Source organism: Mustela nigripes, chromosome 7, assembly GCF_022355385.1.
Source record: "Mustela nigripes isolate SB6536 chromosome 7, MUSNIG.SB6536, whole genome shotgun sequence".
In the NCBI taxonomy this organism is placed as follows: domain Eukaryota; kingdom Metazoa; phylum Chordata; class Mammalia; order Carnivora; family Mustelidae; genus Mustela; species Mustela nigripes.
In genome coordinates, this window is record NC_081563.1 from 94,561,092 (window position 1) to 94,578,610 (window position 17,519).

Below are 17,519 nucleotides of genomic sequence, written 5' to 3' on the forward strand. Positions count from 1 at the left end.
GGACCCTGAGATCATGACCCGAGCCGAAGGCAGCAGCCCAAACCACTGAGCCACCCAGGCGCCCCCTTAAGCAATTCTTATTTGGCATTTTTGGCCAAATTTCAATAGCTTTGTAGCTTATAGCATTTTTCTAAAATTTTCATTATTTCTAGTTCAATTTAAAACCAGCCTGAATCACTTTTTCAGTATCAACCTGTTGACATTCCCTGCATGGAAATCAAACTACCTTCTAAAATTTAGTGTTGTTTTCCGTTTTCAAAAACTTAATAAATATTAGGTTTACTGAAGAGTCAGATGCCATTAGTAGATTACTTCACAAACAGATTATTCAGTTCTTCTCAGACTTTTATCTGTTCTGTTCTCTTTATGGCATTTAATATCTTTATGTCATTTAAAGTAGATTAATAAAATTATGTATATATTTTAAAGCAAATCACTGAACCAATAACTAAGTTGTTTAAAATCTACCAAAACTGGGTTGCCTGGGTGGCTCAGTAGGTTAAGCGTCTGCCTTTGGCTCAGGTCATGATCCAGGAGTGCTGGGATCGAGTCCTCATCAAGCTCCCTGCTTTGCAAGGAGTCTGCTTCTCCTTCTGCCCTTCTTCCCATTTGTTCTCTCAATCTCTCCCTAATAAGTGGGTAAAGTCTTTAAAAAATAAAAATAAGTTAAAAAATAAAATCTACCAAAACTCCTACTGATTTGAGGTGAACACTAGCCTATTGCTTCAAACACAGTTCTCAACCTAGAATGCAGAGAGATATATACAAGTATCTGTAAATATATCATCAACATTACTGGTACACAGGACAAAAAAGGATAAAGTTGGGCAAATTATTCTAAAATTATATTATCATCATAGTTACTTCTTCCAAAATGTATATAGTAAAACTCTAATAATAATAAATGTAACACATAATTTATTAAAATGTCAAAAATGAGAATTTCTCCTTCAAGCGATGGCAACAAATAACCCAATTATACCCAAGTTAGGTGTAAAGACTCTTACCTTCCTTGATAATTACAATTCAATTTGTAAATGTAAGGTGATACACATCTTTAATGGGACTTGCTGAGAGAAAGAGATTTTACATTAAATTCACTGAGCCTCTTATGGAAAAATTGAGGGTATATGAGAAAAAAGTTACAAAAATCTGTATTTTTTAAAAAGCTATACGTATGCCCTCTAGTCAGGTATAAGGCAGAGATATGGTTAAACCTTTAGAATGACTAGCTCTTTCCACAAAATAATAGAAATATGTTTTGCCTAAAATTCAAAGAATCATTTTTTCTTATAAAAAAGCTATTTAATGACCTTCCAAAATATGTAAAAATATGTCAAAGATACTGTTCAATGGAAATGTTATATTCTAAAAAGTCTTTTTTTTTTTTTAATTTATTTGTTAGAGAGAGAGAGACAGAGAGCGAGCACAGGCAGATTTAGAGTGGCAAGCTAGAGGCAGAGGGAGAAGCAGACTCCCTGCGGAGCAAGGAGCCTGAGGTGGGATTCAATCCCAGGACACTGGGATCATGTCCTGAGCTGAAGGCAGCCACTTAACCAACTGAGCCACCCAGGTGTCCCTATTCTAAAATGTCTTAAATTTTCTAGGTAAGCAAGGCACAGAAGTAAACTTGTTATTCAGAAATAAAAAATGGGGTGCCTAGGTGGCTCAGTTGGTTAAGCAGCTGCCTTTGCTCAAGCTTCCGGCTCCCTGCTCAGGGGAAGCCTGTTTCTCCCTTCTGTTTACCCTGCTTGTGCTCTCTGTCAAATAAATAAAATCTTAAAAAAAAAAAAAAAAAAGGGAAAGGAAAAATATATTTCAAAACTGCCGTTGTTTTCACTATCATGTATTTTATTGCTCTAAAAAAATGTTTTAAAACACACAAAAATTTGGGGCACCTGGGTGGCTCAGTGGGTTGAGCCTCTGCCTTCGGCTCAGGTCATGATCCCAGGGTCCTGGGATAGAGCCCCACATTGGGCTCTCTGCTCTGCAGGGAGCCAGCTTCCTCCTCTCTCTCTGCCTGCCTCTCTGCCTATGTGTGATCTCTGTCAGATAAATAAAGAAAAAATCTTTAAAAAAAAAAACACACACACACAAAAATTTAAATTTCTACCTCAAGCTCATAATCCCAGGGTGAGAGAATTATGACATACTGGTCAATTTTCATATATTTACATTCCTGATGTAGCCTAATGTTATACTCTATGGAGACTGTAAAAACTAGTTTTACAGCTTGACTCCAGAAAGATAGGCTTCTGGTTTTTGTTTTTCAGGAATCAACTGGACCTTATTATTATGATAATTTCAACAACAATATCATCTTTAATACCTACCATTTGTTCTCACATTGTATTTATAGCCATCAACTTAAAATGTGTTCATTGGTCAGAAAACTATTTTCAAAAGTACCTGAATCTTAGGAAACAGTAACTCAAGATTTTTTAATAGGAGATAAATTGCAAAAAGTTTGCATTTTGTGGAGAAAATATGAAAGGATGATTGCAGAGATGAGGTAAGGGTACCAAGTTCTCTAGCCTCTCCTTGTTCTCTCAAGAAGAGACCTTACATTTCTCCTCAGCCCTAGGCCCTAGCTGTACTTCAGTGTACCATGGAGAGATGGACTGAAGATTCAGAGAGGGAAGTAGGGCAGAGAGGGATGCAAGTACTGCAGAAATCTTACCTCTGTTGTACCCCATTGGAAGACGGAAAGAGAAATAACAAAGTCACATTAATCCAAGTGTAATATTATCATAAGAGATTCAAGATAATGAAATGAACATTTAAAACAAAAGGTCTTTATGACTAAAAAGAAATAAGAACCAAATTTCAGAAATTGATGGGAATCAGCAAAAAAATTTTTTTTAAGATTTTATTTTTAAGTAATCTGTACACCCAATATGAGGACTGAACTTCCAACCTTGAGATCAAGAGTCCCACACTCCACAGATTGAGCCAGGCAGGCATCCCAGCAAATTTTTTTAATTTTTTAAAACTTTTGTGTTTTATTTCTATAACATTTTGTTTCCTCTTTATAATCTCAAATTTTGCTTCAAAGTACTATTCTGACATGTTTCTTTATTCCTTCTCTACTGTATTTTAAAGTTACTTCCACAAAATGGGAATTTTACCAATCAAATAATATCACAAATATTTTAAACCAATCACAAATGTAGCAAGTGTCTCATTTCTAAAAGTCACTTACTATCTTGAATATCAAGCAGAGAGTTATATTTTCAAACATAGTATGTCTTTATTAGGAAATCTGGGACACATAAGAAATCTATTTGCTAGATAGAAAAGCGACGATTTAAAGAAACATTTCCCTTTAAGTACTGGCTGGATATGTCAGAAGGTTTTTCAACTTTTCTCGGGGCCCCTTTCTCTGAGCTTCTCACAACAGCAAATCCCAAATCTGGAAAAGGCTTCTACTTCCGAATTTTTTTTTTTTTTGCAAAATATCTTTAGACTTAAAGTTAACTAACACATCAGATAATCTCAATAAATACCACATTTTTCACATTTTTGTCCAAAGCCAAGAGATCCCACTGAAACTTTTTGTCTAGGAAAATTTTCTATCTTTGCCAGAGCCCATTTATTTCTTAAGTTTCCAGTGCTAAATGTGATGTGTAAAATTACAAAAACCTAAACTATGAAAAGGGCAAGGTACCAAACCATATAAAACATGTTACACCTAGTGTGTAAAATGGTCATGTTTCAAATTGTACAGACTATCCCAGGGGGAAGGGGGAAGGAAAAAAACAAAACAGGGAAAAAGGGAAACTGAGAGGCTGGAGGAGAAGAGTAGGAGGGCCATCTCTTTTCACTGTATTCCCTTTAGTGGTATTTGCTTCTCTCCTCACCCCACCCCTCCCCAGCCTGCCAGCATTGTTTTTAAGGAAAGCAAACTCAACAAAAAACTTTCTTTAAAAATACATTTCCTATGAAATCCAATTTAGTCGATAATATTTAAGAAACTACGGAGTATAAATTTCCATACATAATTGGGACAGACAACAATCTGATGAAGTGAATTTGATGAAAAGCTTTAATGGAATATCAAGTGGACTGTTTTAATTTGTGTCTGTATATAAATGTACATATACATCCTCTAGACATCATCTGCACATATCCAGTGTTTCCAGCATGAAAGTATGTCATTTCTAGAATGAGGCACAAATAATTGATAAAGAGAAATGTCAAAGATTGTGATTTTTTTTTTAACTACTGACCTCCAGTGAAAGAGTAACATTCAGGGTATCAAGCTCTCCAGCAGCCAGTAAGTGACTCTCTGCAGAGAGCCTCCAGATATGATAAAGTACTTTTTATTTAAAAACGGGATCCTTCCATATGTAAATGAACCTGTAGCAGGACTCAGTACAGCTGAAAAACAAAATAAGCAACAACTTGCAGTATAACCACTTCATGGGAAATGCTATCCTGTAGTTCTATAAAACAAATTACACTAGATGAAATGTATAACCTGAAAACAGACTAAATAATAACTGGGAAAATGTAATTATAAACATTCTTCAATTTGGGTAACTAATTAACATGAACATTATGACCAAAGGTTTCATTTCTGAGACATGTTTGAACTTGAAAAATAAAATATAATGGTTCACATGGACTTTTTTTATCCATAGATGCCATCACACAATGATTTTTGCTTCCTTGTTGTCTCTGATAAAAGTTTGAAATGTATTTCTACTTTCTTTTGTTTCAAACTACAAGGAAACAATTTAATTTTTAATTAAAACAAAATTTAAAGCCAAACTGCAGTTTCAGGGTTCCAACAATCACCTAAGTACATATATAAATGCTTCTTTGTGTGCCACCAATTTTTTAAAAATTAATAGGCTCTTCCAGTTGCAGGTGAAGATGAAGACCTAGCCCAAGTGTTTCAAGTTCAGCACAGACCTGTAAAAGTAGTATCATGTTAAAATTGTAGCAATACTAACCTTGCTAAATCAATTAACTGACAACTACAAACAATTCATGTAACTTTGCCTTTTGTTCCTTTAGCATTTTAAAATACTCCTCTACACACTTGCCTGGTTGATACTTTGTTCTCACAGATGACCATACTGGTCCCTTCCCACCCCCTCACCCCCAGAGAGAACACATTCTTTGCAAAACTGGTTGAAATGAACAAAACAATGATTAAAACAGTAAGAGCAAAACTCTGGAAGACATTCCAACCAAAGGGTTAAAACCAAACAGGAAAAGGAATAGGTAACACTGTTCTTGTCTTCAAGACAGGTACTGCTAAGTTAACCTAGAACGTTTTTCACACATTCTTTTCTTCTTCTTTTTGAAGAATAAAATTTCGCTTAAGAAAGCATACCCCTTGTTCTTTTTCCTGCCCCACCAGTATGCAGGAAAACTTAAAAACTGTATTCTCATTTCCCCATTTTCATTTTTTTAACTGCAAGATTGTTTTCAACATTTATTCACTGTGCTTTGCACACTTCTTTTGTTTTGTCATGTTCAGCATTTGGTGGAGAGTTCACAATGTCTAAGTTCTTTGCTCTGCAGGTAAATTTGAAAATTAAGAAATGACAGTTTTTTAAAAAAAATCAGTTATCTATGGTTTTCTATTTTTCAAGACAAACTATCTTTTTTACATGGTTTCTGCATCCATTTCATATTCCTTAAACAAATTACATATTTTCTGACAACAACAAAAAGATCCATTTTAAACAGCTAGAAATACTTACGTTTTGGGTTTTTTTCTTTTCTTTCTCTCTCTCTCTCTCTCTCTCTCTTTTTTTTTTTTTTTTTGATCATGGCAGTGATAGGAGAATAAATCCTAAATTGAATATTTACTTGAGACAGAGATATGAGGCGGGAAGAGAGAAAAAAACGGGGAAGGAGGGAGCGAAGAAGAGAGGAAAAGAGCAGCAGCAACGGAAAGAAAATTGTGGAGAACTTTACTAGTGTAAAGTGAACATGAAACCTTCTAACAAATAAAAATGTACCCTCTTTCCCTTATCCAACCTCCACCCCCACAGATTAAAAACAGAATACTTACAAGTTAGCATCAGTGTATCTGTGTGCATGTTTTCTCTCTTCTTTGGATTTGGACACTTTGAACTAATTTGGAAGCGCCCGTTTGGCTGCGCACAAAATGATGCTTAAGGGTCTAAAGATGCATAAATTAGAAGTCCTGCAATGGCAGATGATGGTCATTGTACCTCATCTCTTTATGCGCTTTTACGGTGGGACCCAAGAGCCTTTTCTTTTTTCTGTCTTTCCTTCTCTTTCTTTCTTTCTTTTTTTTCAACACTTCGGATGATGGAGCGAATGAGGCGCTGGTCGCTGTAGAGGACCAGGTGAGCCCTGCATAACCCCTGCAGCTCAGCACCCATTCCCGATGCCCAAATATAGTGGACTTTGCTACAAAGTCCCTTTAGGGAAACTCCGGTCTGGTAGGAAAGAAGCGTTGAGTTCTTGACGTCAAGCCCCGACGCCGACCTCGGAGTTTCTAATTTCTGGTGCTTGAGGGCTTGGGTAACTGCTGAGGATGGAGGCGGGAAGGATGGAGAAAGCAGAGGGGTGTGATCTTCTCAAGAAACACCCAACTGCCCCCTTTACCTTTTTTGCCTCCATTACGGGGGTGGGGGGGGTAGAGAAAAAGATGTCAATGACCATTGTTTGCTCGTTTGGGATGTTGCTCCGCCCCCCGAGTCTGTCGTAAACCTGGCGGCGGACTAAAATAAACCCCAGATCCCGCGGCTCGGGGGCTCGCCGCGCCGCCGACTCCTCGTCACAGGCGCTGCCGCCGCAGCCGGGGTGGCGGCGACGAGCGGCCGCCGCGTCCCGCCTGCGCCCGCCCCGGGCCCCCCTACCTGGCCGTTCGCCGAGCCATGTCGTTGAGCCCCAAGCACACGACGCCCTTCTCCGTGTCCGACATCCTGAGCCCCATCGAGGAGACCTACAAGAAGTTCGGCGGCGCCATGGACGGCGCGCCGCCCGGCCTGGGGGCGCCCCTGGGGGCCGCGGCCGCCTACCGTGCGCCGCCGCTCGGCCCCTCCTCGCAGGCGGCGGCGGTGGCGGGCATGCAGCCGCCCCACGCCATGGCGGGCCACAACGCGGCGGCGGCGGCGGCGGCGGCAGCCGCGGCGGCGGCGGCAGCCGCCACCTACCACATGCCGCCGGGCGTCTCGCAGTTCTCGCACGGCGCCATGGGCGGCTACTGCAACGGCGGCCTGGGCAACGTGGGCGAGCTGCCCGCCTACACGGACGGCATGCGGGGCGGTGCGGCCGCCGCGGCCACCGGCTGGTACGGCGCCAACCCGGATCCGCGCTACTCGTCAAGTGAGCGGGGCGGGCAGCGCGGGACTGAGGGCAGGCGGACGGCGCGGGCTTTGCCCATCGCAGCCCGGTGCGCGCGCGGAGCCGAGGGTCCCGGGCGGGACGGGCGCGCGAGAGGTCCTGGGACGCGGCTCGGGCGCGCGGGGCGTCCTGGGACCCAGCCGGGGGCGCGCGGTGGGTGCCGGGCTCCTGGGCGCGCGGAGGGTGCCGGGACCTGGCTGGGGGCTCGCGGAGGGTGTCCTGGGACCCGGCCCGGGGTGCGCGTAAGGTGCTGGGACCAGCGGGGGTCCCACCGGCGTCGCGGGCCGCGCGGTGTGAAGAGCTTGGGGCGGCGGCGGGAGCAGGATCCCAGCAGGCCTGGCGCTCACCCGGCTTCTCCCCTTGGGGCCCTCCCCAGTCTCCAGGTTCATGGGGCCATCAGCGGGCGTGAACGTAGCCGGCATGGGGTCGCTGACGGGCATCGCGGACGCCGCCAAGACGCTGGCGCCGCTGCATGCAGCTGCGGCGGCGCCGCGAAGGAAGCGCCGCGTGCTCTTCTCGCAGGCGCAGGTCTACGAGCTGGAGCGTCGCTTCAAGCAGCAGAAGTACCTATCGGCTCCCGAGCGCGAGCACCTGGCCAGCATGATCCACCTGACGCCCACGCAGGTCAAGATCTGGTTCCAGAATCACCGCTACAAGATGAAGCGGCAGGCCAAGGACAAGGCGGCGCAGCAGCTGCAGCAGGAGGGTGGCCTGGGACCGCCACCACCCCCGCCGCCGTCCCCGCGTCGCGTGGCGGTGCCCGTGCTAGTCAAGGACGGCAAGCCGTGCCAGAACGGTGCCAGCACCCCGACACCCGGCCAGGCCGGCCCGCAGCCGCCCGCCCCGACGCCGGCGCCTGAGCTCGAGGAGCTGTCACCCAGCCCGCCAGCGCTGCACGGGCCGGGGGGCGGTCTGGCGGCCCTGGACGCGACCGCGGGGGACTACGGCGGCGGCGTGCTCGGCGCCAACCTGCTCTATGGCAGAACGTGGTGACCGCGCGGGTGCCCCGGGGCGGGGTCCGGCCTGCGGCGCGCAGGCTGTGTAAGAAACTTCGAGAACGGATGGGGGAAACACACCGAAGCGGACTCTTACGTACACGGCTATCAGAAACTAATGAACGGGTCGTGGAGAGGGGCAGCCTCGGCACCTCTTTGCTGGGGGTGGGGAACAGCGACAGTCCCGGGACTGACACCAGGAGGCTGTGAGGTGGTGATTTACTCCTTCAGAAGTTCCTAAATTATTCGGAAAGCTGGCTGAGTCCACATCCACCACGTCCTAACCAAAGCTCTCAAGAGTTTTAAAAGTTGGAAACTTTGTTGGTGTTTGTAGCTCAAAAAACCAACCCAGCTTTAATAATGAATTCTTTTTTGGAGTGGAACTTGAGAGATTAATTTTCAAAGGCCTCCCCATTAAGTGCAATTTCATTAATGTTTGATTGAAAGTACATTGTAGCTCAAGATGGATCATGCACATAGCAACATTATTGCAGGGGAATTATTGCCATTTAGGTAATAGAGAAATGGAATAAAAATAATCAAAATAACTGCTTATATGGATTGATAAAGCTTTTTAAGTTTAATGGCGATTTTAAAATGTTTTGATCGTTATTTGGCAAATGAGTGTTTCTACATTACTCTAAAAGAGGATATTTCCTACCGTAAGAAGCGGCTCATAAGAAGGAAGGATTGTAAACTACTTCTTATGTGGAATCTGGTCTCCCAAAATCAGCTGATAAAATAAATGCACGCTGTCTTTCCGTAGATCTGTTATTTGCTCTAAGTTATTTGCTTATCTGAATTTGAATACCTTGATAAAATACTAGAACAAGCAAGCAAATTTGCTAAAATTGACATCAATCTCTATATTTCAAAGCATGTCAAGAAGGAAGAGAAGGTGATTTGTTGAATTGTAATAAGAATGTAAAGAGTAAGAATTATTTATAATTTTCCCATCATATTTACAACTTAATAGGGGTTGCACACCGATTTTGTTGGTGTTTTATTGTACAAATAATGTATTTACTCTTTAATATGGCAATTTATATTTCTTATGTTTCAAATGAATATTTAAATATAACTTAAAAGAATCTTAAGTACTTTTTTGGTTAAAGTCAAGTGGTCATTTCTTTTTCACTAAGTTGTATAGGTTTTATTTTGGTTTGGCTTTTTTCTCCACCCCCACCTCCTGGCATGACATGACACCGCAGCTCAGTTTACTCATGATTTAAATAACTGGTATTGGAGTTAAAATACCAAAAGCAAGCTGAAGATTGTTAGCTTATAAAACGAATGAAAATTAAAGACCTAACATGGATGAATTGTGATTTATAGATGATCACAACTACTTAACAGAGACCCTAAAACTCTTACACATTTGAAGTTTTAGAATTAGTTTGAGACTGAAACATTTCATTTCACTTCATTGTTTGGGTGTTTTTCTGAATGTACAAAGTGAATCCTTCAGAAGGTGTTTTAGAAATTAAACCTGCACTTTCTCTAAACTGTATTTTACATAATAATAATAAAACTCCAGTCCCTTTCACAGAGGGAAAAAACAACCACTGAACAAGTAAGGGATCAGCTTTATCAACGGCATGTGAATGCATTTTTGGGAAAATGAGAACTAATTTTTTTAAAAAACTATTTACATAAAAGGAAATAATTTGAGCAAGAAAATAATATAAAAATGATGCAATACACCTACAGAAAATTCTCCCACTTTGGGTTTTTGCATATTGATAGAACTGACTTTCAAAATTTTTGCCAAGCTAGCGTAATTATTACTGATATGCCAAATTTCAAAATGCTTTTCTATATTGATTTGATTCCCTCACATCAGTACCAGAATTCTGAAATTTAACTTCTAGGAAATGTGTTCCGAAAGTCCACATGGTTTGCGATATATATACCTATTACAACCCAATACTTACCAATACTAGCTTATGGACTAAAGGCTCCAAGTAACATTTTTAAAGAAAACAATCTTCATGGACAATTTTTCCATTGATAATTTATTTCTGGAACAAAGAGTCCCTTAGATTAAGTGAACTCTGTATCCAAAAGATCATTAAGAAAAAACAGCCTTCTTTATACAGTATTTTCTAAAGTGTATTTGCTGTAGGCATGTTTTTTCCCTTCAGCATTCCTTTAAGTAGTAAAGGAACCACTGCCAGAAGTAATCGCTGCAGATGGCTTAACATCCTACACCCAGAAATTCACAGAGTTTATGTGTGCACATTCTGAAATTAGGATAAGGTTTGGTTCTTGAAACATTGGAATAGAAAATGTTTTTACTATAGAATTCTGCATTCTGATTAATGCAAAGCAAGAGCTTTTTTTCTTCTGTTGCAATTAGTGCTTTGCAGATCTTTTATAAAAACACAAACGGCCAGACTAGGTGAAACTCATTAACTGAAGAGGAGGATAAGTGTCTTCACAACCAAGAGGGAGGGCCGAGGCAGGGTCTGAGTGGAACAAAGCCCTCTCAAAGTTTAGCAGAGGCCAGAGCAAAACTGGGTTCCAGAAATGCTAACTGCAGATGTGATATTTTCCTAAATGTTTTGGGGTTTCACAACAAGCTTATCTTTTCCAGTTGAGGCACAGAAACAAAAACCCAGAAGCAAAGTTGCAGAGAGGAACAGCAGGGATTGCAGGTACTTTTCTGTAATCTTCATTGGGATATGAATTGAAGCTTTGAATGTGTGGCAGTGTGCAATGTTGAAGGCGCAGGAATGGTGTTTTGTATAGAAAGCATAGAGGGTGTAACCCAGTTTTCTATTTAAGGTTTTGCTTAGAATTAAAACCCGATGGTCAAAACAAGTAGCCAGACTTTTATCAACACAGATGTTGTGTCCAAACTCCATTCTGCTAGCAATTGTTTACTTTCAATTTAAAGCAAATCAGAACCTCTATCCTGGTCACTAAATGCAAGCACCTTCCAAAGAATGTCTTTGTTAGCTGCATTGAATACTGCTGATTTAAAAGACTTTCGGAGTAAATTTGCGAACCACAATCACAAAGACCCATGGACTGGGTTTTTAGATATGAATTTGTGCATAAATAATGCATTATGTAGTGGCAGTACAAGTTTCAGATGTTCAAAGCATGAATGATATTGCCCAATGATTTAACACAACAGTAGCTTGTGTGAAAACAACCCTTTATGTTGACATTTTCGGTCCAGTTTTTTAAAATGCTGCTACTTGTCATGCCCAAACCCAATGAGACAGGGAATTAGGATACAATTTACTAAAAAAAAAAAAAAAAAAAAAAAAAATTTAGATAGTTTTTTTTTTTAAACTGCTAGTGAGAATGCTAGTGAGAACTGGTGAGCATCTGGAGAAGATTCAGAGAAAATGCCAGACAGGCTCTGCATTCACATTCCATCAGGAATTTGCTCTCCCTAGTAAGTACTTAGAAAACTTTGTGATTTCAGGATCACTTTTATTTTATCATTTTTCATTTTGGGGTAGTGGAAGCTTCTGGGAGAGTTTTTTGGTTTCATTGTTTTTGCTTTAGATGTATACACGCAACTCGATGAAATGTGTACCCAAAATTGAATGAAATGCCTTTTATTTTATTTTTTAAATCCCGTGTAACCTCTATTTCAGTTATTGTTTAGGTAACTTCTAATAAAGGTTTAACCACGAACATTGCGTAACTCTAAGTTGTGCTATTTTGCAGTAGTGAATATAGCTCTATTCCCATTTCACATAAAAAAAAATCAAAGCATGTTTCCTTTTAGCCCTCCTCATTCCGTAAATACGAAATCCAGAAACAAGCAACACAAGAGATTAACTTTACCCTGAGTGGAGGAAAAATCTGTCGAGAACGGGCCATTTCTTATTTTATTGTTTGTTGACTTTTTTCCTAATTAGAAATTAGAAGAGTCTGGCGAGAACTCCGCTCCCTGACCCTCTGGAGCGATCAGAAAGAGGCGTCGGACTAGCGGGACGGAGCCTGGCAGCTCTCAGCAGTCCGGGAATGGGGAATCTTAGCTGACTCTTAAGAGAATGTCTGAACTTCAGATTTCTAAGCTTAGCTAGGTTTGGTTTACGCTCAGACTTAGAACTTAAAACTGCAGCCTTGGAAGGAAGAGCTCCGCTATCCCCTTACAGGCTCGGTGTTTGCATTTCGTGCAGGGAGTTGAGACGCTAAAACGAGCAGGTGAAAAAGCTGCAGCGCCACTTCCAGGAACCGAGGGCTGCGGCTGCAATAATTCACTTTGAGCTTGGCGGCGGCGGAAACCACACTTCCAGACTGCGGGCCGGGGGTTTGAACTTTCCTGTGCCCACCATACTAGACACCGGCGGCTCGCGGGGCTCCCGAGCCGGCGAGCGGCTGGACGCGGGGTCGGAACGCGGGCGCGAGAGGCAGCGGGCGCCGAAAGGAGCGTGTGGATGGGGTGCGCTAACTCGCCCCGCCGGCGCGCCTGCCCGCGGGCCTGGGACCTTGCCTCAGAGCCCGTCTGTCCCCGCCGCGCCAGGCCAGTGGCTCCCGGACGCCGCCACTGTCCCGCCCGGCTGCGATGTCACCGCGCCCGGAGGCCCTCGACTCGGTCGGAGGTGCGCCCCGCGGAAAATGGAAGCTCACAACCCTCAGCTCCACCCCGGCCCGCCCAGACGTCCCTCGCCCTAGGACGAAAATTAACCATAGCTCATTACACTCAATTTGCCTTTGTAACGCCAAATGGCAATCTAATAGTTTGTGGATGGCTTTGTTATTTTAACGTGCATTACCTCATTTGATCCTTAAAGGGAAGACAACTGCTCATTAAGGGCCCTTAGAGCTACAATAGTATCACTGTTCCATGTTCTAAGATTTTTAAGCATCTTTAATAGAAGACCCTGAAAACCTGTCTCCTACTTAGATAGTATGAGTAGTTATTTAAATGGGGTTCATTAACTATTTTTATATCCGAATATGGAGGGAATGCTTATAGCTTTAAATATTCTATTTGAAGTTCTAAGAAGCCTTCATTTGTTGAAATAATGGGACATTTTTCTGGCAGATTCAGACTTGGGGAGACAAGTTGGAAGGAGAGGAAGGAGGAGTAAGGAGCAAAAGGAGGGAGCAAGGATGAAGGAATGGAGCAGGCCTGTCAATGAGGGTTTATCTAGGGGGAAGGTGTCCTCCAGGACACCTCACCAGGTAGAGGGAATCTAGCTGGCAAAGCTTTTCCACAGGCTTTTGGCTTAGACGCCTTCAAAATACTTTAAACATTCAAATTAAAACATTTTAACAGTTATATGTAACTGTGTATAGGCCAACCAAAAACAATTATTTTATACACATTTATAACAGCTAAAAATTAAAAAAAAAAAAACCAAATCTGAGAAAATATAGGTTCTGTGGAAGTGTGGGTTTGAGGTATCTATGAAGCTATAGAGAGTAGGACATTTATATGGGCTCCTCTGGAATATGAAATACTTGATTTAGGTGGCTATCCATTTGTAGTTTTTGGAACATAGAGAAATTTAAAAGGTGTTATCACTTTAACATATTGTGAAGGTTATAATGGTTGTGTTGTTAATTCCCAGCAGAGAGGCTTTGTCTTAACAATGAAGGACGTCACCAGCAAAGAACTCAACAGCTTCAAAATACCTTCTTATTTAAGATTAAGGTGGCCTTTTCTCTGCATAGGCTAAGATTAACAAGTGTGCCTTAGTTGAAGTATTAAGCGAAAATGTCCTAAATCAGAAGGTCAAAGAAAAACCTTATTCTACAATCTTAGGCTAGAATAAGCAAATAGTAACAAAGCAGCAAGTCTTTACACATGTGTGTAAATTTGTTGTGGCAAACAAATGAAAGTGCATATGAAAATGCCATGTATGAACATCAAGAATAAATTTAAGGAGTAAGTGTGCTGACTAGCAAAAAAAAAAAAAAAAAATGAGTACAAACTGAAATTATTACAAAATAATGCAAAAAATACACTAAGGAGCACAGGCTAAGTAGCTACAAATTAAACTTTTCAGCTTTTCTTAAAGATGTAAAACAAGCCTTAAAACTGAAGGACAAGTCTATATGAAATTTATAAAACATAAGTAACTTATTCTTAGCCAAGTCAGTAGCTCACATACTAACATAAGAGTTCGTTGGGTTGTCTTCCTTCTTCATTGGTGTTCTTTTGACATCTAATTATAGAAATGATTGTCTGAAAAAATGACTTAAAACAACACATGGCCAAGATTTTCAATGTTGAAATTCTATAATAAGGACACAAGACACCAGAGTTTTCAGTTTTTTGTCTTTTTTCTTTTTTACTAAAGTCCCGAAATTTCCATAAGACAAGTACATTAATGAAATGTTTCCAAAGAAATACTGAACAATATATACTCTAGTTAGTTGAGGGTTCCAGCTCAGGAGTTCATACCTAATTCTTGTGCATTAAAAATCAGCATGGATCTTAGATGATCTAGAATATACTGTGTTTTAAAATCCACAGCTGGTTTGATTTTAACCATAATGAAAAACCAGTATTCCTATTCCATCAAATGTGTTTTACAAGCAATAATAAATTCAGATCCACTGTATTATGCAACACACATCTTTGGAAAGCAACATAAACAGTGAGATCAGGTCAGTAGAAATATACACAGTTAAAAGAAATACACAAAGTACTGTAGTTTTATTAAAAACTACTACTTGAGAAAGAAATCTTTCCACAAATAGCATAGAATTGTAGAATGATGAAAGGATTTGGGAAAACTTTACAAAAGCCTAATTCCAACTGTATCTTCCTGAGGGTGGTGGCAAAGGGTATTTCCTTCCTTCTCTGGGATATCCCTGTAAATAAGCAAAAGCAAGAGTTTATCTTCTGGATTAACACCCCTTCAAAGAAATTAATTTTATATCTCTCTGGAAAAACACACCATAGAGAAGCTGAATAGGTCTTAAAAGTATTTAACATGGAAGGTCTTTCATAAATAGAAACCCCCAGTTTCATGCAAAGCTTGCTATAAATGGTACCACTGAAAACTACCCAAAGGAGCTATAACATGCACTTAAGAAACTCCTTAAAATGCACACAAATGAACTACAGTGAAGGGACCTGTGTAAAAGACTAGTGGTTCTCAATCTTCCCTGCCACCCCTAGCAGTAATTCAAGTCACATTGTGGTAAGATGTCCACATCAACTTTAGACATACGCTGGAAAAGTCATTTTGTTTAACTAAGACAAGAGCTTGATAAAGCAGCTGAGGCCTAATGAACTATTAATTTTAGGGATTTTTTTGGGGTATGTTTAGCTATAAATAGTAGAGTATTAAGTAACACATTAGATTATTACATAATTACTAGTGACATTCACAACATATCCTAGTAAGTTTACAAATAAAATTTCTGTACAAAAAAACTCCCTCACAATTCCCTTTCTAGGCCTCTAGGATTCTGAAACAGACTCTCCACCCCACTCCCTGGCCCAGTGTTGTCATTCAGTGGTTTAAAAATTAGAATGAGTATGTGTAGACCATTAAGGCTTTATTTTTAGTCATATAAACATCACTAAATAGAGTGGTCATAATTACACTTTTTTAACAATGAACTTCTGCAATTTAATAGTACTTCAAAACCCGTGATTTAAGAAAAAGTATTTGTAAAAAAAAAAAAAAAAAAAAAGAGTGAGAAAAAGAAATGTATTTGTAAAAGGTCCTAAAAGAATTATAATTTACCAATTGGTTTGTATCTTCTAAATGAATAACGATTTTACCTGCTGTAAAAACAGAGAGTTTCTTCCAGGGAAGACCTTCTCTGAAGGAGATGAGAAACCAGAGGAACTGGGTTCAGAAGAACCCGGCAGCCAGGCCACAGCTCTGCTGCCAACGCTGTTTCCCACTTGGAAAATGAGGTAATCGGACTAAAAATTCTCCAGGGTTTCTTCTAATTTATAAGTATGTCCCCATTTCAGTAATACTCATTTTGTAGACTGCCTACTATCATCCCATCAACTCTTCAGCATAAAATGGCAAACTACTGATATGATTTTTAGACCTCTGGGGCTGACAGTAATTCAAAATAAAATTCTATGAACAGATTTTAATAAATTTTAACAAAATTCTCTCAAAAGATAATTATGATGATTATTTTCTTATAAAGTGAATAGCCTTGTAAAAAGATAAACAAAAATGTGTAGAAAAAAAAAATATCTTTCTAAGCTGTCAAAAGAGAGGTCTTACACAAAGGGACCACATGCCAAGAACCTGTGTAAAATTAATATTTGAAGCAATGCAAAAGGCCTGTAGGCAACACCAGGTAAGCAATTTTAAATCCACTTCAAATCACCACAGGTGCTAAACTCCATGAACATTGCACACACTAAATCGTAGCATTCTGACCCTGTTCTCTGGCAAGGATTTGATTGCAGAGCACGTAAATACTAGCCAGGCGTCAAATGGCTGGGGGGACAAATAGACTGAGGCAAACAGACCTCTGTCTTAAATTCTGCTTAAACTGGATACTTTACAGAGAAGGAAATGAAGCTCACACATGCTAAATAAATTTGTCTAGGAATTGTTTTACTCGTTGTAAAGCTATTTAAATTTAGCTAAAAACATATGTGGGAAATAATGAAGGAGATATTTCTTTCCATGAAAAGGGGTATCCCAGATGAATCAAGACAGAGGAGACTTCTAAGATGAATAAAGGTAACAGCTAAAAGGGTAGACTGTTACTTTCAGTTTCTATAAAATTATCTACTATGAAATCTAGTTTCTACTACTACAAAGAACATCCTTAAAGGATAAAAAAATGTTTTGGCAACTGACTCTATTTGTGCTAAATATTACTGACCGCTATGATTAAAAGAGCTCTGGGGCTGGAAAACCTTTAGCATCTTCAGGGTGTAGCAGATATAGTAAGGTATAGACTCACTCTATATACATTTTAAATTGAGGGAACCAAGTTCAGCTGACCGACACTACCAGTATCTCATCCAGAAATGTTCTTAAGAAAATACAGTGTCCTGAGAAGCAAGGCTAAGTACCAAGTGTACAGCATGCTTTTCATCCCACAGCCCACACTGTATCACCTGTCTCCCTCCACGATCATCGCGTCTGGGTGGATACCCGCCAGGTCCAGCTAGCATCTGGTACTGGTTTGGCTGGAAGGCTGCATTTTGGGTTTGGAGCATCCGGTTCCATGGCAGCAGAGGTTCAGCCCCAACGCCTCTGTGGAGAAGTATTATGT

General features: G+C 40.8%; 2 protein-coding genes across 2 annotated transcripts in view; one reads left to right on the forward strand and one right to left on the reverse strand.

The window, feature by feature from the left end:
• Positions 1–6,835: 6,835 nt before the first annotated feature.
• NKX2-4 (NK2 homeobox 4) lies at positions 6,836–8,594 on the forward strand. Its single transcript, XM_059407888.1, has 2 exons — positions 6,836–7,317; positions 7,712–8,594. Exons 1-2 carry the CDS (start codon positions 6,867–6,869, stop codon positions 8,326–8,328), a joined length of 1,068 nt encoding a protein of 355 aa, XP_059263871.1. The 5' UTR covers positions 6,836–6,866; the 3' UTR covers positions 8,329–8,594.
• A 5,975-nt stretch (positions 8,595–14,569) lies between these two features.
• The window catches only part of XRN2 (5'-3' exoribonuclease 2), a 91,362-nt gene continuing 88,412 nt past the window's right edge, over positions 14,570–17,519 (reverse strand). Inside the window, exons 29-30 of the mRNA XM_059406443.1 lie at positions 17,362–17,500; positions 14,570–15,122 (exon numbers count right to left, since the gene is read on the reverse strand). Of these exons, the coding sequence (XP_059262426.1) occupies positions 15,057–15,122; positions 17,362–17,500 (205 nt within the window). The 3' untranslated portion in view covers positions 14,570–15,056. The remainder of the gene's footprint in view (positions 15,123–17,361; positions 17,501–17,519) is intronic.

Excerpts from the sequence above, each read along its gene's own strand:
- NKX2-4 (XM_059407888.1), top strand. The coding sequence starts at position 6,867 with ATGTCGTTGAGCCCCAAGCACACGACGCCCTTCTCCGTGTCCGACATC. Across the intron at positions 7,318-7,711 it reads GGATCCGCGCTACTCGTCAA|TCTCCAGGTTCATGGGGCCA; the intron begins GTGAGCGGGGCG and ends GGCCCTCCCCAG.